Source organism: Rattus norvegicus, chromosome X (assembly GCF_021556685.1).
Source record: "Rattus norvegicus strain SHRSP/BbbUtx chromosome X, alternate assembly SHRSP_T2T, whole genome shotgun sequence".
Lineage (NCBI taxonomy): Eukaryota > Metazoa > Chordata > Mammalia > Rodentia > Muridae > Rattus > Rattus norvegicus.
In genome coordinates this window covers 20,995,777-21,019,783 of record NC_141554.1, presented here as the reverse complement: position 1 = coordinate 21,019,783, position 24,007 = coordinate 20,995,777, and the positions used below count along the sequence as shown (strand labels likewise).

General features: G+C 47.3%; 1 protein-coding gene across 5 annotated transcripts; it reads right to left on the bottom strand.

Annotated features, from left to right (window-relative positions):
* Positions 1-508: 508 nt before the first annotated feature.
* On the bottom strand, positions 509-22,289 carry Hdac6 (histone deacetylase 6). Of its 5 annotated transcripts, none has more exons than XM_087598921.1 (29): positions 22,196-22,289; positions 21,009-21,128; positions 20,790-20,918; positions 20,580-20,668; positions 18,512-18,596; positions 18,378-18,418; positions 17,457-17,553; positions 17,206-17,303; positions 15,914-16,018; positions 15,734-15,802; positions 10,170-10,296; positions 10,011-10,076; positions 9,859-9,918; positions 9,692-9,781; positions 8,468-8,574; positions 8,311-8,378; positions 7,949-8,117; positions 7,733-7,861; positions 7,402-7,570; positions 7,054-7,187; positions 6,415-6,483; positions 6,107-6,299; positions 4,359-4,508; positions 2,453-2,627; positions 1,851-2,353; positions 1,665-1,766; positions 1,400-1,546; positions 1,176-1,304; positions 509-921 (listed from the first exon to the last, which is right to left on the bottom strand). In XM_087598921.1, the coding sequence occupies exons 2-29, from the start codon at positions 21,096-21,098 to the stop codon at positions 853-855; spliced, it is 3,459 nt and encodes a 1,152-aa protein (XP_087455047.1). In that variant the 5' UTR covers positions 21,099-21,128; positions 22,196-22,289; the 3' UTR covers positions 509-852.
* Positions 22,290-24,007: the final 1,718 nt, after the last annotated feature.

Below are 24,007 nucleotides of genomic sequence, written 5' to 3'. Positions count from 1 at the left end.
TGGTTATTGGTACTTTCCCTCAGGATGCCACCCGTAACCACTATACCTTGAAGTTAAAATTGAACCCATCTTCCCCTCCCGAAACAAATCAACGAGGTCCATGGGGAAACAGGCCCAGGGAGCCCACTTCCTGACAGTTTTCATTTCTTGCCCAGTACTTCTGACTGGCCTAGAACTCTACTATGTAGACTAGGCCCGCTAGAACTCAAGAATTCTGATGGCCTTTGCCTTCCAAGTTTGGGGATAAAAGGCATGCACCACCCACCATGCCTAGTGAGACTCCTATTTCTTTGGTGGGCACTCCTTTTCCTCATTTTCTCACAAATTCTATTTAATCTCCAGCACAGCCAATCTGGCTGCTTGCTTCAATTTTAGTTAATTTTTTGTTGGGCGGGGGGAGAAGGCATGGATAGCCAGAGAGTTCAGTTGATGAAGACCTCTGCTTTCTTCTCTCCTGCCCTCCCTCCCCCAGTTGTGCTGGAATGACAGGGTTTTCAAAATAAAAGGCTTTCTTCAGGTTTTGTAACAACTTCAACTTTATTAAATATGCAGGCCTGCCACCACTGCCACTTGTCTCCTTCAACATCATCCTTGTGATCTCAGCTCCTTCCTAGGGCTACTAAGTTGTCCCTCTTCCCATCTGGGTAGAACGGTCATGCAGGCAGTGGGCAGGGGCACATCTAAAACCAAACATTAGAGTCCTCTGAAAAGGATTTGCACTTAAATAAGCACCTTGCAAAGGATATTCAAGACGGGTCAAAGTGAGGCCACCCCATCCAAGGTACAGACTGCAGTGAGCTAAGCTGCTCTGTGTGGGGCCTCAGAAGGTAAACAGGCAGCGTGGTCTGGGATTTACTGCAAGTGCGGCATGCCCTCCCCAAACTTGTTCTGGTGGGCAGCGTTCTTCACATCTTGGAGATCCTGAGGGAAGAAGCAAGGACAAGGTAGGTCAAAGTGAGGATGGCTCTATTTCAGCCACAAAGAGGCTGTCACTATGGTGGTAGCAGTAGCTTTCTACTACTGCTTCTCCTAGACCACCCTATCCCCTCCTACAAATATCCACGGGGCAGCCGAGCAAAGGATTCTGTGTTCTCCTCTCACCAAATAATAGAAGGGATATGGACGGAGGAGGCCAGGCTCACTGTGCATGGCTTAAAAACCTGGCCCAGGCTCACCTCGTGGTGGACATAGGCCTGACAGAGGTAACACCAGGTAGACAGGTCAACACAGCTGAGGACCAGAGGGTGTTCAGAGGCTTCATGGTGGCAGACCATATGGGCATTGACATAGCGACTGCAGTACACCTGAGGTTGGAAAGGGATTGTCACAGGTTGCTTGGTACCAGCTGAAGTTTGCTGCTGGGCCAACCTCTACCCAATACCCTTCTTTTGTTCCATACCTGATAACAAGTCAGACACACCCAGTTCTCCTGAAACGATCCACAGGTCTTACAAGGTTGGGACACATCTAGGCCTGCTGCAGGAATGGGGCACACCGCCATCAAGTGGGGACACCAGGATAGTGGAGTCACGGCATAAAATACATCCTAGAGTAGGTAGGGAGATGAGTAAGGCAAGGAGTCTCCCTCCCCATTACATATATACTCACTCCTATGTGGAGGCATGAATGGACGAGCAGTAGTAGCAGGCTCTCCCTGAGCTCACCTGGGTATTAAAGTCCCCAAATCCTTGTGTCAGCATCAAGCTGTTCATGTCCTGACCTCCAGCTGCTTCTCCTAGTAGGCCCTCCTCGGATTCTTGGACTTCCTGGAAACACAGAAGGAAAAGATGTATCTGAGAAAGCTCAGTGCTCAGCCCTTCTAGCAGCTTCCCAGGTTTGGTGGGCTTTACCTGAGCTTCACTGCTTAGCTCCAAAGTGCTGGAAAGCCCAAGCTCGGGGGACTGCTGGGCTGCGGCTCCGTGCAGAGGTGAAGCTCCTGTGGTCTGCTTGCTGGCATTTGAGGATGGAGAAGTTCCGAATGACTCAGTTTCTCCTGAAGCCTCCTCCCCTGACGTGGTCTGGTTAGCTGAGTTTTCTGTAGCTGCTACTGAAGCACACTGGTCAGTTGTGGCACCTCCCACAGTGTCCTTTGAGGTGGCCAGATCCAGTGTAGTTCCCTTAGCAGCTTGTTCTGAGGACTGGCCCTGGGCGAGCAATGCCTTAGCTGTCTTTGCTTTAGCCTGGCCTAGAGTCGACTCTTTTGTAGGTAATGCCGCTGTGGGCTTCCTCATGCCTGCTTCGAGAACCTTTCCTTTTGGTGTGGTCATTCCCTTAGCGGACACAGGACTAGCTGACTGGGGCAGCTTCTTGATGACAAGCCTAGAACTAGAGCGTTCTTCCTTGTCTTCCATCTCTGAAACAATGGAGAGGACACATAAGTGTGGCTGCCACTCCCTTCTGACCGCTACTCTTCCCCTGCTCTTTGAGTTCCCTCGTTCTCAGGTCCACTTACTCATTAACCGCAAACTGCGCCAGTATTTGCGATGCACTTGGATGACCTCACTGATTGAAGCCAGGGCTCCTGACTGGGGAGGTCGGAGCGAAGTAAGCTGGGGTGGTGGGTCTCCAAGGAGGGAATGGGTGCAGGCAGCCATAGATTCAGAGATGGATGTCAAGTTGTAGCCACCCTTTGTAAAGTAGAGCAAAGGGTTCCATGATGGCTCATCAGGGAACTTGGAGGGTTAGATATCCTGACTCTTCAATTAGCTCTCTTCCTGTTTCTAGAATGTAGGCTAGTACCAGGAACACATGAGTGTAACGCATTTGTAGAAGGGCAGAATTTACTGTGTGAGGTGGCTTGCGGGGGATGTAAATGGTGGCTGTCATGTGCAAGATGACAATGAGATCAGAGTATTGATAGATAAGAGCTCACATTTATTGTTTGCTCTGAGCTAGACCCTATTTTAAGTCCTTTATGCATGGTAACCCAGTCCTCACAGTGCCGGTGATCAATGTGTGTGGCTGTCCTCCCATGTCCAAGAACTGCTGGCCTCACAGCATAGAAAGCACATAATTGACCCACACCAAAGCTAAGGGCAGATCTCAAAAAGGCCCTGTTGTGACCTGGGATAAAACAACTAATCTTCTCTCTTTATGATCCCCTATCTTGAATTTCTTTGTACTCATTAGAAACCTGTTTCTACTCATTTTACACGTAAGGAAATCAAGGCTCGGGCTGGAGAGATGGCTCAGCGGTTAAGAGCTCTGTGTTCTTCCAGAGGTCCTGAGTTCAACTCCCAGCAACCACATGGTGGCTCACAACCATCTGTAATGGGATCTGATGCCCTCTTCTGGTGTGTAAGTGTATATGCAGGCAGAACTCTATACATAATAAATAAAGAAATCTTTTTAAAAAAAAAAAAGAAACCAAGGCTCAGTCAGAGAAGGGAGATGACTTGCATGAAGGTCACAACAGTTGAGGAAGCAGTGCTGGGCTGACAAAATAGTCCATGTTGTTGCTAGCATCACCATGGAACTGATCCTAGGCCCTTGGTACATGCCATACAAGTTCCACCACTGAATGACTGGTTCCTCACACTAGCTGAACTTCTCAACCACCACCTGAGCCTTTCATAAGCAGTCCTGGGCAAACTGGAAGTAGGACTTCTTGTAAGCCACTGAGCTGCTCTGTGACTTACTGTCCTCATCTATGAAAACAGCACCCAAGCTTGCTGAGTGTTAAGTTGATGTCTGAAAGATGTAACGGTGGAAGATAGGGCGTCTTTACAGGAATGGCGCCACCATTAGCTAGTGCCATCTGTAGGATCAGGAACCATGCATAAGGGGAGGGGTACCCGTCACAAAAGCTCACTGAATTTACTTGGTCTCTCTAACATGTTAGGAACAATTCGGATGATGGTGAAAACCAGAGCACCAGAGACAGATGTTCAAGTCTCAGCTCTGCCATTACAAATGGGTGACCTCAGGCTAGTTACTGATTTGTCTTGATGGGGAAGGCTTTTTGAAACAGGGTTTCATGTAGCCCAGGCTGATCTCAAACTTGATAGGTAGCTGAGGATGACCCTGATCCTCCTGCCTCTTCCTCTTCCTCTTCCTCCTCCCAAGTGCTGGAATGATAGGTATGTGTCACTGCAACCAGCTAGTTGATGATGAGAGGAAGAAGAGTTAAACAGACTTCACCTCGCAGTGCTGTTTTGTCAAGCACACTTGTAAGACACAAAGTCCAGAGAAGCCTACTTTGCATATAGGTGGATGCTCAGCCAAGTTCCTAATTAAAATCTCATTTGGGACAACCATCCCAGCTACATCTGTATTCAAAGGAGATGTTAGAAACTGTCTGAGTGACAAACTCTTCCAAACTGCCCTCCCGCCATGGGAAGGGACCTCAAGAGAGTTACCTCCAGAATAAGAATAATACGGCCACCAGCAAGGCCCATCAGCAGGTGGGTGAGGTGGGCATAACCCTCAGGTGTCACTTGGCAGCCTCCCAGTGGGTCCCCTTGGGCAGCATCAAAGCCAGCTGATATCAGCACCAGCTCTGGGTTAAACTGCAGTAAGGAAAAAAGAGAAGATGGCCTGAAGGCTTGGGGAAGCAATAAGTGATGAGAACAAAGGCACATGACACATTGACACATCGGAATGCAAGACAAAACCCAGAGGGTTCGAGACCAGAGATCTGAAAAGCAGCTGCAGAAGACAAGGTCACAAGGAGAAACAGACATCGCCAGCCTGGGAAGAGACAAGAGTATACCTGCCAGAAACTCAAGACCCTGGGAGAGGCTGGAGAGATGGCTCGGTGGTTAAGAGCACTGGCTGGTCTTCCAGAGGTCCTGAGTTCAACTCCCAGCACCCACATGGTAGTTGACAACTGTCTTACTCCAGTCTCCAGGGGATCAGATGCCCTTTTCTGGCTTTTCTTTTTTTTTTTCCCGGAGCTAGGGACCGAACCCAGGGCCTTGCACTTGCTAGGCAAGCGCTCTACCACTGAGCTAAATCCCCAACCCCTTTTCTGGCTTTTCTGGCTTCCATAGGCATGAAGCACACATGTGATACAAATATATATGCAGGCAAAACATGCATACATATAACATAAATAAATGTTAAAATCTCTTGGGAGACACTATAAATTGACAGAAGAGGGCATGATACAGAATCATGAGATAGATATGGCTCACAGAGAGAAAGAGACATGGAGACTCAGAAGGCAGGAGATAGTGCCAAGAGAAACAGAGACAGAGACATAACCTCTCTCACATACAAGAGTAAATATGGGACACACATGCACATGATACAGGCTTTTATACACACAGACTATAGACTAATAAAAGTGTCGTATACCTCCACTCCCAACCACACAGTTCCATACTGACAGGGCTGCAAATCCCACCACTTACACATATGTGCACTTGGTTTCTCACGGGGACAATAATACACAGCCACCCCTGCACAGGGCAATGATACACTTACTATGACCACAGTGCCAATGGTTACAGACACGCTGTTCACACCCACAGGAGGGCATGCCCAATCACTTATAAGCAGTTACACTGACACAGAAAGGGTGGACAGAGTTGTGTCCTCACTGCAGTATCAGTCACACACATGCCATTGCCTTGTCCTCAGGTCACACCAGGTCACCCCTGAGTCAAAGCAGCCAGAGAGACCCATATACAGACATGCAGACCTGGTTAGACGGAGACAGATGAAGATGACACCTACTTCCCACATTCAGAGAATCTTTCTCAGGCTATCACAAGACAGATGCATTCAATGACAGAGAATATCACACACAGAAAGGAGATGACAGCAACTATGTAACATTGTACACGTGTATGTCTTTGACACGGTTCCACAAGGGCATCTTTTAGGGATACTCTTACAGCCATGCACTCAGGATAGCAGACAGATTCAGAAGGCACACACATGCATATATACACATAGCCAAGACAGTTGGTCACATATAAAATGTCAGAGAAAGGCCATTTACAAGCATGTGCATGGGCAGACATATACATAAGGCCATCACCCCTGTCCCCTGTCTCAACAGCCATCATATGATTAGTCACCTGGTAGTCAAACACAAATGTCAAGGAGGCAGATGTGTGCTGCCACTTACAGCCTTGTCATATAATGAGCCGAGCCTTACCTCATAGGCGATGGGAAGTACCAGCCGATGCCACGTAGCCAGGTAATCAGCATCCCCCATGCGGGGCCCATTCCAGGGCACATTGACAGTGAAGCCTGTACCTGCAGCTCGCCCTACTTGGCTACTGGCACCCTCATCCCCCATGGGGAAGAAAGTACCACGGTCATACCGGTGCAGGGACACGTATAATACACTGCCAGGGAGAGGGTGGGAGGAGAAAGGGGCCACAGCAGGTTAGGGCTACGAGCATGGTCGCAGGATGCCTCACCCTCTGGTACCATCCTCTTGCCCACAGCTCCATCACTCACCTGGGGTCTTCCTCAAATATGTGCTGAGTTCCATTCCCATGGTGAACATCCCAATCCACGATTAGGATCCTGGGGAGGGAGAGAGCTCTTTTAGCAGCTTGGGACACTTAGGCCTAGGAGTGGACCACTGCTGGCTAGGGTCCTCAGAAGCATTTGTTGCTGGGTAACAGGACCATGGAGATAATGAGAAAGCATTGCTATTATTGTAAGAATGAAGGTCCAACCTTGGTTTCCTGAACCTATGGGGCTGAACAAGAATTGAGGTTAGGCCCTAGATTTTTCTAGGGACTGAATAGGGAATAGGGTCCCAGGCCTGGTTGGCTAAGGGTCACATGGCAAATCCTAGGCCTTTTGGAGTAAGTACTAGGAGCCCAGGCCTGGGTTCTGTTGGGATAACCTGTTAGGGAACAGGAATGCTGGTGTGATAGCCTGGATCCCAGTTTATTAAGCACCTAGATGCCATGATTGATGCCTTAACACACCCATCCTGGCTCTTTTGTAGTCAAGCGCTGCTGAGTGGACCCTTGCTTGCTTCTGTCTAAGTTCCCAGGGGTGACCATAGGTCTACCAAGGAAGACTAAGGAGTAGCCAGGTCACTGTAAAGATCAGGTTTTAGGGTGTCTGGGGGGCGGGCCTTACCTCAGGGCACGTCCAGCAATGACTTGGGCATGGCGAGCAGCTACAGCTACAGAATTGAAAAAGCAGAAACCACAAGCAGCATCTGGCTCCGCATGGTGTCCTGGAGGGCGCACTATTGCAATGCCATTCAAAACCTGTAGAGAGGAGCAGGGAGACTGTATCTCTGGCCCTCACTCTCTTCTTCTCTTTCTCCTGACTACCAGTCACTAGGCCATTCACCCTCTCAGCAGACTCTCCTACTGCCTGTGCTCTCCTAAGTGGCAGCAGGTGGTCCCTCTTTCTATTGTCTCAGGACCTCATTTCCTCAACTAAACTGCACCGGCAGGCAGAGAAGACAGATGGACGCACCTCTCCTGAAAGCACGGCTTCCACCAGGCGGCAGGCAGCGCCTGTGGCAAGCTGTGCGCAGGCAAAGGTGCTGGGGCAGATGTAGATGGACTCAAAGTTGGCACCTTCACGGTGCAGATCCCGAGTTTTCATCTTTTCTGTGGCCCGAAGACGTTCCACATACTCCGCACTGAAGATAGAGGAACAAGAGTTACTGGCTCGTCCCCACAGAAGAACGGTGGGGACCCTGTTACCTAGGTAACAGGGTCTCCCATCTTGGAGAGTCCTAGGCTCTACTCCTAGCACTTCCCTCGAGTCCTACAGCTGGCCCGCTGCTAGCATGGGGTCTGACCTGTGGCACGTAAGGAGTTCAGAATCCAGGGCAGGCCGAGCAGGTAGGATGAGACAGCGTGCTGCAAGGCCCACCTCCTCCAGGTGACACATGATGCGTAGGATGCGCTGAGGTGTCTCAGGATGATGACTAGTAGTGGGAGAAAGCAGAACCAAGGGTTTAGGGACTGAGGAGAGCGAGTCAAGCACCACTTAACCCAGCCTTCTGAGCACATACTTGTCCCACAGGTTGCAGTGACTCATCATTCTTTCGTCATAGACCAGCCCAGTGCGGTTCTGGAGCAGTGGCCATGTATCCATTGGTAGAGCAGTGGCCTCCCAGTGGCCTTCCTCCTCTTCATCCTCTAGCATGTCTCCTTCCACTTCATCTTCATCCTGGGGCTCAACTATAAAGAGGGGACTCAGATCACCCTACTTCCTGAACCTGGATCCCGGCACCACACTCTGAGACAAAAAGTGGCCAGGACAAAAGCCCTGAAATTCACACAGCCCTTTCCAACAAGGCAACAAGAGGAGATCTGAAAGACAATACCCTCCAATAGCTCATTCTAATGGTGATCACGGCCATCCACCACTTACCTGATCTCTCAAGGACTTCCCAGAAGGGTTCAAGGGCTTCTAGAGTGCAGGAGATAGAAGTCTGGGCGCTGGGGATGAAGGAAGCAGAAATATGACTAAACTACCCCTCCCAGCAGGCAGAAAGGGCTTCCCTTTCCCCTGCTCCCCCGAGGCTCACCTTGCACAAGGTGCAACAGGGGACTCCAACATGGGGCAAGGATCTCCAAGAAGGGTGTGGAGTGAGCCACTGACGCCCTTAGCCAAGGCATGGAGGTTATAGCCACCCTAGGGAAGGAGTTGTTGGGGGAGGCAAGCAGAGGGCCAGATATTACCAGGGAGAGATACTGAGAATAGTAACAATATTTGGGTGCATCCTATGTCAATCAATAAGAAATTTAGAGAATGACTTCATTTAATTCATGATAAATGAATGGAAAGTGATTATTACTATTATCATGTTGCTGACTTGACATAAGGGGAGCAGAGGCACAAAGAGTTTATGAAGTGGTAAGGCTGAACCAAGAAATCAGTTTTAAAAAAAAAATCCCAGGCTGGAGCTGGAGAGATGGTTCAGTGGTTAAGAGCACTGACTGCTCTTCCAGAGGTCCTGAGTTCAATTCCCAGCAACCACATGGTGGCTCACAGCCATCTGTAATGAGATCTGATGCCCTCTTCTGATGTGTCTGAAGACAGTTATAGTGTACTCACATACATAAATAAATAAATCCTAAAAAAAAATCACGTTAATTATTTACTTTATGAAGTTTTTACCTCCATGTAATATATATGTATATGTGTATATATGTTTGAGCCTGAGGGATCTCCTGACACTGGAGTTATGGGTAGCTGTGAGCCACCATGCTAGGAAACAAACCCAGGTCCTCTGCAAGAGCAAGTGCTGTCAACAAGTGAGCTATCTTTTCAGTCCTGAGGAACTCCTTACATACATGAAAGCTCTTGTTTTTAGTGGTCCCGAGAATGGAACCCTTATAATATAGTAGCTAAGTATTCTACCTTTTAACTCCATCCCCTAGGCCCCAAAGATCTGTTCTTAAGCCTTCATGTGGGGGTTGGGGATTTAGCTCAGCGGTAGAGCACTTGCCTAGCGAGCACAAGGCCCTGGGTTCGGTCCCCAGCTCCGGAAAAAAAAAAGCAAAAAAAAAAAAAAAAAAAGCCTTCATGTGGGCCAGTGAGATGAATCAGAGGATCAGAGGGCTTGCCACCAAGCCTGAGTTCAATCCCCCAAAAGAATCTACATGGTAAAAGGAGAGAACCAACCCCTCCATGTTGTCTTCTGACCACACCAGAGTGTGCCCACGCACACATATATACAAGAAATAAACAAATACAAAAGCCCCAAGCTCTTTGGTATCTCGGGGTTAGATAAAGGTGAGTTACTCACCTCCAGAGACAGAATCAACTTGCCTCCTGCCAAACCCATAAGGAAATGGGTCAGGTGGGCAAATCCTGCTGGAGTGGCAGACATCTCTCCCTAAGGGGACATAAGAATGACATGAAGCTCAGTGTACCCCCCTTTGTCTGCCTAACACCCCAGAGAACCTGCCTTACCTTGGGGTCTCCATGGAGGGCATCAAATCCAGCGGCCACCAGGACCAGTTGAGGCTGAAACTGAGGAAGGGGTCAAACTAAGTGAGAACAGCTGCCTTCATGGATCAACCCTCAGTGTTACCCCTACCCCAAATCCCCCAAATCTCCCGGACCTCAAAGGCAACTGGCAGCAGGATGTGCAGGAAAGCAGCAATGTAGTCGGCATCCCGCATCCCCACCTGCAGACACAGAAACGCGATGTAATAGTCAGTCATCTCTCTGGAGCCTCTGGGAAAGCAGGCTAGGCTCAGTTTATGGGAGCAGAAACTTACTTGGTTCCAAGGTACATTGATGGTATATCCTTGGCCTTGGCCAAAGCCTGTAGTGGACCAGTTAGAAGCCTTAAGGTGGGGCCAGAACCGACCATGCTCATAGCGGTGGATGGAGAAATAGAGTACACTAGAGGCAGAGAAAAGAAACATTGAGGGATCAACTAGCTTGTGTTAACCCAATCCCCAGCACAGAAAAGAACATGAAAATTGAAGGGTCAAGTGTAGGACTCTTGACCTACAGCTGCAGGGACTGGTTCAACAAGTTGCTTTTACAGCTACTCAATTCATTCTCTTATAAGTTTTTCTTTTTTTAAAAGGAATTATTTATTTTATTTATATGAGTACACTGTAGCTGTCTTCAGACACACCAGAAGAGGGCATCAGATCCCATTACAGATGGTTGTGGTTGCCTGGAATTGAACTCAGGACCTCTGGAAGAGCAGTCAGTCTTCTTTTTTTTTTCTTTTTTTGGAGCTGGGGACCCAGGGCCTTGCGCTTGCTAGGCAAGCGCTCTACCACTGAGCTAAATCCCCAACCCCGCAGTCAGTCTTCTTAACCACTGAGCCATCTCTCCAGCCCCATCGCATACATTTTTTCTAATTCTCAATCTATACTCATAATTTTTCCATTAGTTTACCCTTCCATTCACTTACCAACTTCTTCATTTTCTCATTAATTCTCCCATTTTTTCTACATTTTCACTGATCTCCCACCAGAGCCCTTCTGTTAGTATCTACCCAATTTCAGACTCAAGTCTAAGGTCTCAAGAGCTACTGAGTCCACCCAAGGACTTGGGCAATGCTGACCTTGTGAAAAACTCTTAGGTAATGTCTTCTCATATCCACCCCCCAAGTGCTATTATCCCAGGGTAATAACAATATTGGCTCCTGGGCGTCCACAGAGGTCCTGGGGGAACGTAAATGCAGAAGCCAGTGAGAGCTGTAAGAGTCTCGAGGCCATGATAGGGAACCTAGTGATTCCACTGAAAGAAATGGACAGATGCAGAGGCTAGAAGTGAGGAAAGATAGGACTCAGTTTTGTGTGTGGTGCTAAAGGAAAGGATCTTGTCTAAGGCTGCTATGACTCAGTTATGACAGTCCTTCTTCCTTAATACGTCACAAAGCCACCTCTACTACTTCTATTTCATAGATGAGAAAATGTCCACAGCAGTGAGAGGGACCAACATACGAAACTGAAATTGAAATGACATAATGGGCAGGTTCTGGCAGGTTCAAACTGAGAGGAGATACACAGACACACAGACACACAGACACACACACACACACACATCGTTCTGGGTAAAGAGTCATGATGAATAGGTCCTAGCTAAGAAGGCGTGGTCTTCATATTGAGTCTAAAAGGCAAGATGTACAGACTCCAACAGAAAGCACAGGAGAGGGGCTGGGGATTTAGCTCAGTGGTAGAGCGCTTACCTAGGAAGCACAAGGCCCTGGGTTCGGTCCCCAGCTCCGAAAAAAAGAACCAAAAAAAAAAAAAAAAAAAAGAAAGCACAGGAGACAGTTTTGGGCAGTGGTAGGTAATTCTGTTTTGAGTGAAAAAAAATCTTTCACTTGTTTGTCCATCTATCTATCCAGTTAACATCTTGCTGATCAACTATACCCTGCTTGTTCCAATACTCTAAGGATCCCCTCTCCTTTCTGTGGGAAATGAAAAAGTAGTCGTAAGCAGAGACTCTAGACTAATTCAACAGAGACATCTTCATATATGTTGATAATATACCTGTGAAATTTAAAAGATACAAAAAAGATTCTTAAAAGTCTTGGAATTGGGGCTAGAGAGGTGGCTCAGTGGTTAAGAGCACTGACTGCTCTTCCAGAGGTCCTGAGTTCAAATCCCAGCAACCACATGGTGGCTCATAACCATCTGTAATGGGATCCGATGCCCTCTTCTGGTGTGTCTGAAGACAGCTACAGTGTACTTATATACATAAAATAAATATTAAAAGTCTTGGAATTGGGGAATGAAATTCCTGTACAAAGCTCGAGTCTTGAATGGATAAAGTCTGATTTTTCTGTTTTGGTTTTGATATGGGGTCTCTCTATTATGTAGCTCTGCCTGTTCTGGAACTTTCTATGTAGACTAGGCTGGCCTTGAACTCGTAAAGAACCACCATAGCCAGTCTGCAATTTTCTTGAGGGAATAACTAAGCAAAGACTTGAAGAAACCCAATCCCACAAGAGCTCTCAGTCAGAAACAGAAAAGCTAGCACTTTAATGGCATGCATTTGAGAGGCAGAGGCAGGTGGATGGATCTCTGTGAGTTTGAAGCCAGCTTGGTCTACAGAGCAAGTTCCAGGACAGCTTGGGCTACACAAAAACCCTTGTCTTAAAAACAAACAAACAAACAAACAAACAACAAACACCTAGCTCCCAAGGAAACTAGGTCTATAGAGCCCACAGAAGAGGATTTTACTTTTATTGATAATTTTTTGTAGTGCTATGTACTGAATTGAGGGCCTTACACAGATTAATAGATGTATAGGTATGCCCTAAGCATAGCCCTTCAGTTTGAGGTATAACCAGCCAAAGGAAGACATTTGAGGAAAAGCACCAGTATAAAATGAAGACCGAAGAAGACAATCAGCCTCAGAATGAAGAGACTTTAATGTGGAACTTTTTTTTCCCTAGACAGGGTTTCTTTGTGGAGACTTGGCTGTTCTAGAACTTACTGAGTAGAACAGGCTAGCCTTAAACTCAGAAAGATACACCTGTCTCTGCCTCCAGAGTGCTGCGATTAAAGGCTTGAATCATCGCCACCAGGATAAGGTGCTTCTAATTCTTACTCTATAAAAGCAAGGTCAGGAATGAGAGCGAATATAAAAACAAAAATGAAGATGCTTGTGCTGATAAAAAAAATAATGTCAGCTAGGGAAGGTGCCTAAGGGAAGAGGATCTCAAGTTAGAGGCGAACCTGGACTACAGAGAGGACTATCAGAGCCAGCTTACTCTATACCAGTAAGGCTGTATCTCAAACAAACAAACAAAAAATGTCAGAGTACAGAATTCAAACAGAATTATAGCCACCTCTCGGGAAACTGAGCACATGTAAAAACGTGATACAAAATATAAAATAAGCCACGGGCAGGTACCTGGAGAGATATCAACAGTTAAGAGGATAGTTTAGTTCTCCAGAGGACCTGAGTTTGATTCTCAGGACATACAGGACAGCTCGAAATTGTCTGTTAAGTCAAGTTCTAAGGAATCTGATGCCCGTTTTTGGTTCCCGAGGACACTAATCATGCACATGATGCAGACATATAGGCAAGCAAAATAGTATAGACTTTTTTTTTAAAATAAAGACTTATTTGTAAAAAGGCACGCAGGGGGTTGGGGATTTAGCTCAGTGGTACAGCGCTTGCCTAGCAAGCGCAAGGCCCTGGGTTCGGTCCCCAGCTCTGGAAAAAAAAAGTCATGCAGGGCTGGGGATGTAGCTCAGTTGGTAGAATGCATGTGGCCCTAGGTTTTATCTCTAGTGTCCTAAAAAGAAGGTCTGGTGACATGTGGGCTAATCCCAGAACATAGAAGGTAGAGTCAGTAGGAGCAGGAAGAAGTTCACAGTAAAAAACAAACAAACAACCAGAAAACCTAGACCAGCCCTTTGGACTGAGGGTTTAGAGCAGAATGTCAGAACTGAAAAGAGAGAAGGGAAATAAAAATTAACTTAAAACTGTAAGAATAAAGTGGACTAGATGAGTGTTCACCTTACAAAATGTGTAGCAAAGAAACAAAAGGCCCATTTAGAGGAGGCAGACGTGGAAAAGCTCTTAGGCTCCCTGGCACCCAAGTGGGAGAGGCAGAGTTGAGACCCTATTGACTGAACCTCCAGCATGTAGACTCCATGGGCAGAAGGGAAGGAACTGTCATCCCAGACAGTTGTATACATTTCCTGGCCCTGGAGTGTCAAAGAGAAATACCTCCTGTCCCCCACTTAAAAACAATAGGTCACCAGAGTTAGAGGGTAGCCGGAGCCAGAGAGTCTCAAAAAAAAAAATCATAAAAGATCAACCTAGGAAGTGTAACATTTAACAGGAGTCCAAGAGAGCAGAGAAAATAACTATCAAAGCTCTAACATAAGGACTTCTGCAAAGACCGAAGAGAGGTATAAGGCAGCAGATATAAAATGTCACGCCACTGCTAAAGAGAAGCTAACCGAATCTAGAGTTGACATGGGATAGCAAATAGGAGAAAAAGAACTGACAGCCTTTCAGAGAGCAAGACAGACAACCCTGACACAAGGAGAAAAGACAAGTGTCATGTACCAAGGGCTGGAAAATACGGCCACAAGAGTGGAAAGATCTACTGGGGAAAAGGAGAGTCTACCTAATCAATTGGGTGAAAGGCCAAATACAACAACTACTCCTTATGACAGAAGGCCGCCTAGTGGCAAGGCCTCTTCTTCTGGAGGAAGGGTACACTGGTGCCCTTCTGGAGTAAAATTGGGCAGCATGTACCAGCCCTTATAGTATGTTGATCTGTCCGACTCAGCAAGCTCCGATTAGAAATTCATTGTAGATGCGGGCGGAGGTGGAACACGCTCTTAATCCCAGGACTCAAGAGGCAGAGGCAGGCAGAGCTCTGTGAGTTCTAGGTCAGCCTGGTCTACAGAGCAAATTCCAGTAGAGCCAAGGCTACATAGAGAAAACTCTTATCTCAGAAAAAAACAAATACAACAACAAAGAAATTCATTGCACAGACATAACCAGAGATGAAAATTATATATACTTACTTATATCAATATTTACAGTAGAATTGTCTATAATAGCAAAAACTAGGAGGTATCTTAAGTATTCCAGGAATAGTAATGAAATACTCTATAACCCTTTTTATTTGCTTGGTTTTTGAGATAGGGTTTCTCTGTGTAGCCTTGGCTGCCCCTGAACTCTCTCTGTAGCCCACGCTGGCCTCATCACAGGAATCCACCTGCCTCTGCCTCTCAAGTTCTGGGATGAAAGGTGTGTACCTCTCTTCACAGGGTTTACAAAGGATAAAATGCTTTTCTAGCACCAACGTAGTAACTGTGTCTCCAGTACACTGTTCTATGAGCTAGTTGCCAGTGAACATGTGAAAGAATATCCTATTGGTAGTATGTTATTAATAATAATAATGAGTATTTATATATGCATACCAACTGAGTCTATAACCTAAACTGTTGTTGGGGGTATGTTCATATGTCAATATGTATATTGACTAATTTTTAAGAATAGTTTGAAGTGTTGTCATAATTGAAAAAACAAAGCACTAATCTGAGGTCCCCTCCAGCTCAGGGGTAAATTGCTGAACAAGATATCCGAATATTAAGTCAAACCCCATGTCGTTCACTGCCTGACACTGTAACTTGTAAAGTTCAGTTTGACCATCTGTGAAATGGGAACACCACAGTTCCTGCTTCAGAGTGAAATTAATAGACAGCAGATGACAAGGAAATAGTACACTTCCAGGTTCCAGGACAACTGAGTATGAATGGCTTCCTAGCCCCTATGGCTGGGCCTGATGGTTAGCAGTACTTAAGAATCCAGTACTTAGGGTGGGACATGGGATATATACCTGGGGTCCTGGTCGAAGATGAACTGTGTTCCTTGACCATGGTGCACATCCCAGTCCACGATGAGAATCCTGTGAGCCGGCGAGAGGAGCAGGGGACTGAGTAAAATACAGAGGAACACCCTAACCCCAGCACCTCCCCATTCGATGCTACCCACATTCCATGTGTCGTTTGCTACTGACCTCTGAATGCGGTGCTTCTTTTGTGCATAGCGGGCAGCCACAGCCAGGTGGTTGAACATGCAATACCCATCCATAAGACTGCGCTGAGCATGGTGTCCAGGAGGCCTAGGCAGGAAACGGAAGGCTACAGACTCGGGAGGCTTCCTCCACAGAGACGGACTCTCCCATGTTCCCAATTCTTCTAGTAGAGAGTCTCTAAGACTGCTAGCAACTGAGTAACAACGCTCTCTCATCAAAGGAGAGCTAAACAGAACCACCAAAAGGTGCCTGCACACCCATTTGGCATTGTGACATATGCCTGTAATACTAACACTCAAAGAAAGAATTTGAAGTAGGAGGATCTATAGTTCAAGGCCTGCCTAGAATGTATAGCAAGCTCCAGTCTCAAAAATTAAAAAAAAAAAGAAGCTATCTGTGCATACTCTTTCATAGCCAGTCATTTTGCTACATAGGCTTAGCTGAGACCTATATAATAAAAAGTGCTATCCTTAGAAATGTGCCACTGGTATTTGCTATGGTATTTGAAGCAGCAAAGATAGAAGAAAACCAAACTCCCCACCAGCATGGGAGTGACTAACTTAAAAGTATGCACGATGGCATCTTACTCAGGTATAAGCCAAGTACTGTTAAGAGACAGCTTTCAAAGATGTCCAAATGGGTGTTTTTTTTTTTACTGCCCGTGGTGGTTAAAAAGGGACTGCAGGGGACAAAGGCTATCTTCTACGTTTTTATCAGTTCTAGGAAGTCAGCTGCAGCAAGATGTTCTGACCTTCCATGGGCAACAACGAAACAGAAAATGCCACCGGCTGAAGCTTCAGATGTCATGCAATGCTGGGTGCATCTGGATTTCAAGATGTTCCAGATATAGCCCCCTGAATCAATGAACTGTGGGACTTATTACTTACTAATTGAGTAAAACTACTGCTGAGAGGACACAGAAGTTACTGGTGACAATGGGCACCTTTCAGGAATCCACCAACACAGAGGAAAGAGAGTTTTATTGAACCCCCTTCGTGTCACTTGACTCTTCAACCACAGGAAGACACAGTACCCGAGTTAATACATTTTACATTTGGAAGACTTTTTTTTTAATATAGCCCAGGCTGGCCTCAAATTTATATAACTGACGCTAGCCCTGAACTCCCAAGCCTTCCTTTGACATCCACCTCCAAAATCCGGGTATTACAGATATGCACCTCTATATACCACTATGTGGAAATACTTTTTTTTTAATCCCTGCCCCGGATATACTTTTGAAAACATGTAAGAAGCCAAATGCTTAAGAGTCCTACCTGATGACGGCCATGCCATTCCGAATCTCAGCCCCCATGACTGCATCTACCAGCCTGAGGACAGAGCCTGTAGCTAGGCAGGCACATGAATATGAGTTCTGGAGACCATGGGAAACCAGAGAGAAAGAGTTAGAGAGAGGGAAAGCATTGCCCTATTCATTTAGCTTCTCATTCCCACAGTGAGGTTGGCATGGATACGGGAGATACCCCAGAGATGCTGCCACGCCCTGACCCCACAGTTCTCTCCATACCGGATGCAGATAAACGGAATCATAGGTGCCTGCAAGAACTCGAAGTTCTCCTTCATTCATGTACTGGGTTGTCTCCATCAGATCAATGTATTCCAGGCTGGAGACACAAGATAGAGGTTTTACAGCCCTGGTCCCTTTCCAGCCATACCTTCTACAACCAGAACTCTTGTCAAATCAGGCTTCCAGTCAGCCGAGGGGTTCAGCTGGGATTTAGGCTGCAGTCCCTGCTTCCTTTCTAGCCTCCCCCATCCCCAGTTATGTATTTAGTTCCCTGTTGAAAGACATCAACTTGTACTTCAAGGCCTCTGGCTATATAGTTACAGTTCTGTTGAATCTTCCTTTCCTCAGTCCTTCTCTTCCCTAGACTCACCCACTTTTTTGCCTCTTGGATCTCAGCTCATATATTCTCTCTGCCAAACTGGTTCTTCTGTGAGCCACACTGTACCAGGCTCCTTCCTTTGAGCTTCTTTAGTCCCCAGGACCCTCCTGGTCACTTTGACAAGTATCTAGCATCAGCCAATGAACCAGATTATAATGACACCAGCCCTTCACAGGTTTAAGATGCTGTCAGGTACCTGATACACACTGATCCCCCTGAAGGACTTAGATTTCTTTTCTTTAGGGGCTAGGAGGCTTTTTTTAGACAGGGTCTCATAAACCCAAGTTAAACCTGCTATGTAGCTGAGGCTATCTTGATTTCCTGATTCTCTTGTCTTCACATCCCAAGTGATGGATTGATTATAGGCATGTATCAACACACTTGGCTGGAACTTGGGTATTTTAGCCATGACGCAGATTCAGAGAGGCTCAGGGACTTGCTCAAGGCTGGCCACAGAGTCTATGGGATTCTCTCCTAAGCATTCAGTCTATCCAGGTTGGGCACGGGGATCCTCCTCCCTGTTCTATCAACTATGTTTTCACCTGTGAACCAACATCAGCTCCTCCTTCTCGGCGAACCGGGCCTGGGGAGACACAAGGCAAACAGGCTAAAGTGCAGGCCATGCGTAGGTCCTGCCAGTTCCCCACCCACCCTTTGAAGGCTGTGGAGGAGTCACCTGAAAGGACACACAGCGGCCCAGGAGGCCCTCCAGGATCAGCTGCTCTTTGATGGCATGGAGCCGCTCAGGGTTTTCAGGGAAGCTGGGGAGGTGGAGAGGGGGATCACACAGATACACAGACAAAATGCTAGGGAGCACGTCTGCTCTTGTCCCATCTCCTACCCACCCTCCCATAGCTGCTCACCTCTTACCTGCAACATTAGCATTTCCTTACGTCTTCCACTACTTTCCTCCCTGCTAGCATTCATGCGGGTAGTGGGAAACTGCAGTCTGAGCTGTCTGCTCCATCACCTTTACCCGAACCGCCCCCTGCTTCTACACGGATTCCCCCAATAGCCCCTCCTTTACACTGCAGCCAGCCAGTGGTTAGGATTTTACTCCTCAACACCCTTTTGTAGCTCTGACTCTGTTCCCAGTAAAGCCAAACTTTGCATCACACCTAGAAGGCCCTAAAAAATAAAGCTAGCCCCATCCCTATTCTGGTTCTTTCTAACCACACCCCTCCTCTTTCACCTTGTTTCCTGGGCTATGGTCCTTGGTCTGCAATTAAATCACATTCCCTTCAGCTAGACCTGAGGACTTCAACTGTCTTACATGTCTGGAATACTCTTTTCAGCGATGACTCATGGCTCAGTCCCTTAGCCTCCCCCCTCCGCCCCTTGTATCTTTACTCAAATGTTAGCACTACCTCCCCTAGCTATTGTATTCCAAAGGGAAGCACCCCTTCTACTCAAACTTTCCTCTCCCTCCCACCTGAATTCCTCTGCTCTAACACTGTAGAGGTCACCTCTTGACTACTTCTGAAGGCAACTTTGTTTACGGCTGTATCCTCAACAAATGTACCATAAAGAGAGCCTCTTGACATCGTGAGTTAGTTTCAGGTTAGGATAGGGGAGACGGCTACTATATTTGTAAATATCAGTGTAATGATTAACAAACGATGACGGAGGCTAGTAAAACAGCTAAGATCAGATGTGAGAAAGGTAGTGGCCAGTCAAAGGCTTCTGCGAGTCTCCATAGCTGTGAAAGTTGAAAGAGGAATCAGTCAAGGGTAAAGACCCAAGGCTAGAGGGCGCCTGGCATATTGAAAGAAGAGAAGGCGGCCAGTGTGAGTGAAGTGAACTGAAGCACACAAGGAAAGGCCTGGCTGAACAGGTCACAAAAGGTGACAGGGAGCCAAATCACGTGGAACCTTAGAGGCCAAGATAAAGAATTCCAATTTTACCTTAAGAGCAATGCTCTGGCCTTGAAGTATTTTAAGAAAGGAAATATCTCAAATGTATTTTTTTTTAGGTTTCAATGTGGAGGCTAGAAGCAGGGAACAAGTGGAAAGAAATCAGATAGTGAATATATTTTGAAGACAGAGCCAAAAAGAATAAATAGATTCTTTCGAGAAGTGTATTTCAGCATAAATGTCTCATTCTTTTTTTTTTTTTTTGGTTTTTTTTTTTTTTCGGAGCTGGGGACCGAACCCAGGGCCTTGCGCTTCCTAGGTAAGCGCTCTACCACTGAGCTAAATCCCCAGCCCCAAATGTCTCATTCTTAAAGAAGGCTCATGCTAGCTAGAGGCCAGGGCCCTCTAACAATCATTTCTAGCCAAGTGTAGTAGTTTATGCCTACAAATATCAGCACTCAAGTGGCTAAGACAGGAGGCTCATGGGAGGTTTGAGGCCGATGACTACATAATGAGTTCCAGGATAGCCCAGGGTACAGCGTCAGATTCTATCTCAAAGCAAAATTTTGCACGTGGATTTCCCAGTCATTTCGTCTTCATTGAACAGTTTATACCACTGTTGGGTGTTTAATGATCTCCCCTCATACTCACCAGTGAGCTGAGAAAGGTCTTTTCTATGTTGGTCACATATATCAGTAACTCTTGGCACACAGTATACACTCCGTTTATTGGCTTAAAAGAAAACCCTTTCCAGAATGATCCCCACTCCCTAAATCACCTGCTTCCAGACTACAGGCTCGAATAACAAAAGATTCACTCTTGTTTGTGGGAAGAAGGGGGCAATTGTGTAAATTTTATAGTTTGGGGACAATTTGGTGATCCCAGGCTCACCTGTCATCCCAAAGGCAGTGGAAGTCATTTAGCTGTTCATCAAATACCAATCCAGTACCAACTGGTACTCTTGTCTCAGAGTTCAGATCCTGCAGGGGAAAGAAATGAAACACAGATCCAATCAGAGGAAACACCTCACACCGTCCATGATGGGGAAAATCACTGTTTTGTTTGGTAAAGAAGGCCAAACTTCAGCCAGGCCTCGCTTACCAGCCCTTGAAGCCCAACGATTAGGTCTTCTTCAGCTGGTTGGCTGAGCTTCTTCATTTTGCCTTTCTTCTTTACCTCCGCTAGATTGGGGCTGGAGTGGGGTACAGCACCCTTCTTCCCACCACGCTTCTGCCAATCAGAGAGAAGAATCAGAAGACATGGATGGCTGGCTTCCCACCCCCCCTTCCACTCCCCAGCAGGGCTGGTCTGGGGCCTCACCAAGGTGGCGCTGGAGTCCTGAAGGGGCGATTGGGGATTGTGCCTACTCTTTCGCTGCCTGGTAGAAGAATCTTGGCCGGTGGAGGTCATGGCTGAAGAGCCTTTGCTCCTGGAACGGCTCTAGCAAAGGTGTCGTTGGTGGTGAGGCGGCTGCAGTGTCCAGAGGACCCCACATCACAGCTCCTTTCCAGGCCCCGCCCCCTATTCTAGAGCGCAGCCTTCACCCCGTTCCATTCCCGAGCCTTCTAAACCCCGCCCCCCCCAAGGCCATCTTCTCCTAGAGGAAACCTGGTCCGGTCCATTCCCCCTGGACCTCGCTGCTTTTACCCGATTCTTTCCTCATTTTGCCTATTCACTAAACGAGGTAAGCCCAGGCTCAGCCAGGCTCTTCTAAGGCCTGCCCTGTCCAGTCACCGCCCCCCACCCCTCCACTTCCCACATCCTTTCATACCTCTAATCTGCGCTCGGAACGCTTGGCTTCTGCAACCTGCCCGCTTCAGCCTAGCTCCCCAGATAAATCACCCACCTTTCTCGTCCGCCAGACCAGGCTGCCGCGGCCTCGGCAGCACCCTCAAAGACTCACTCAACTCCACCTCCTGTAGGGCCGAGCCCGCACCTTCCTCTCTCACAGATCTCGCCCCCAGCTTTCCCCTTTGCCCCGCTGCTCAGAGGACTGCCCCTTTCGAGCAGAATCCTTCAGACCCCACCCCCTTCCCAGACGCCTACCGTTTAACCAAGCTCCCTCAGCCGGTGGCAAGCCTCCGCCCAACTCCCGCCCAGCCATCCACGCCGGCCAATCGTTTTGTCCCTACTTACTGAGCACTGCCCCCTTTCCAAACTCCGCCCTTGACTCGCGCCGCCAAATTCCCGGCGACCTGTGTGGCCCCGGGCCCTCATCCCTTCTTTTCCATTGGGCTGAGCGTTTTAATTTACCCGCCCACCTCCAGCCCACAAAACTGATCTAGTCCGCCCACAACGCTTCGGGTGCAAACCACACCTCTCGCGAGCATGCCCGTGGAACCGGTCCTACTGCGCCTGCGTGGTGTTCTACTCCCAGGTTCGAGACCCGGATCTGCCCCTAGCGCTAACACGCTCCCCACTCCCCACCCCCGCATCCACCGCTGCTGTGGTTCGGATTGCTGCTGCCGCCATTCTCAATTCCAGGCTAGTCATCCTAGAAGACCTACGGATTCGCATCAGTTGTGTTGTGTGGAGCAAATCAAAGAAGCTAGGATGTTTGGAAGAGACGTCTGCTCCCAAGATTCCTGAGCTGCGTTTGGCGATGACGTAGCTCGCGCCAGCGGGTGACTAGTTCGAGATAAACGCTAATAATAGACTTTGGCTGGTGGCAACCCAAATGAGTGTGATGGTAAATGTTGATAATTTCCTGAGCTACTAGTCACTCCGATGGTATTCAAGAAGCAGCCCCAAATGTTAGCTATTAAGACTAGAAGGAGTCTCTGCGAGCTGGTGCAGGGGTGGGGCCTAAGTGGCTCAGTGTGTCAGAAAGCCTGACTTCTGTGAGGCAGTTTGCATTGTTAAGGCTGCTCTGTAGACAACACACAGAGGGACTTAGATTTAGATCTTGGCAGGTCACAGCTCTGTCCTCAGCTTCCTCTCCTGGAAAATTGAGATGCTAGTACCAAGATCAGAATGGATTTGCAAAGGACTGTTTCTCCTGAATGGGAGCTCAACCTACCTGTCCCCCTCTGAGTAATCAAACTAATAGCAAGTGGTAGACTGAGAAGGGAAAATTGTCCCTGTGACTCTTTGAGATGCCCATCCTGTGTCTAAGTATCTAAGTATCAGTCCCACAGGTGACCGAGTTGTCCTGATCTTCCCCCTCTTGAGGACACCATTTCCTAAGGAGCTTTCTGGCTGTGACCAGAAAGAAACCATCTGGGGTTCTGCATCACTGACTAGCAAGTAGAGTGACAGTCCCATAATCCAATAGCCAGACCCTTGGAACCTCTTGCAGATGCCAGTTTCAGCCCTCCACGTTCTCAGCACAACTTTTGTCTTAAGGGCAATCTAAATCTACACACACGAAAGAAAATAATACTACATAAAACATGCTGGGAGAGATTGAAGATCACTGTAGAACATGAAGTCCCATGTTCTTGTAGAGTCAGAAAAGGTCCCTGTACAACAGGGCCCAGTAAACTTTAAAAAAGCTCAGATTTCAAATAGTTTAGGCTTTGCAGCCACATTTAATCTTTGATACACTTCCTTTCTTTCTTAAAAAAAAAAATCATGGGCTGGAGAGATGGCTCAGCGGTTAAGAGCAGTCTGCTCTTCCAGAGGTCCCGAGTTCAAATCCCAGCAACCACATGGTGGCTCACAACTGTCTGTAATGAGGTCTGATGCTCTCTTCTGGTGTGTCTGAAGACAGCTACAGTGTACTCATATGTAATAAATAAATAAATCTTTAAAAAAATCAAGCAACAACCATTTGTTCCAAAAATTATTTTTTGCTAAGTTTTTGAGACAGGGTCTCTCCATTAAGTCCCACCTGTCCTAGAACTCTGTAGACCAGGCTGGCCTCAAATTTAGAGATCCACCTGCCTCTGTCCCCTGAGTTCTGGATGAAAGACACGTGTCACCATGCAGAGCAGAGTTGACATATTATGCCTGTGTGTATATGTCAGAGCCTAAGGAGGCCAAGAAAGGACATGGGATCCTCCAGGAGGAGGAGTAAGAAGTGTTCATGAATCCTTTGATGTGAGTGCAAGGAATCTAGCACTGAGCCATTCTCTAGTCCAACAATTTAAAACAGTGCTTCTCAGCCTGTGGGTTGTGACCCCCTTGACAAACCTTTATCTCCAAAAATACTTACCTTACCATTCATAACAGTAGCAAAATTACAGTTATGAAGTAGCAACTAAAACAGTTTTATGGTGGGGGCTGGGGATTTAGCTCAGTGGTAGAGCGCTTGCCTCGGAAGCGCAAGGCCCTGGGTTCGGTCCCCAGCTCCGAAAAAAAGAACCAAAAAAAAAAAA

Excerpts from the sequence above, each read along its gene's own strand:
- Hdac6 (XM_087598921.1), bottom strand. The coding sequence starts at position 21,098 with ATGACCTCCACCGGCCAAGATTCTTCTACCAGGCAGCGAAAGAGTAGG. Across the intron at positions 1,767-1,850 it reads AGCTAAGCAGTGAAGCTCAG|GAAGTCCAAGAATCCGAGGA; the intron begins GTAAAGCCCACC and ends CTGTGTTTCCAG. Across the intron at positions 1,305-1,399 it reads TGTGTCTGACTTGTTATCAG|GTGTACTGCAGTCGCTATGT; the intron begins GTATGGAACAAA and ends TTCCAACCTCAG.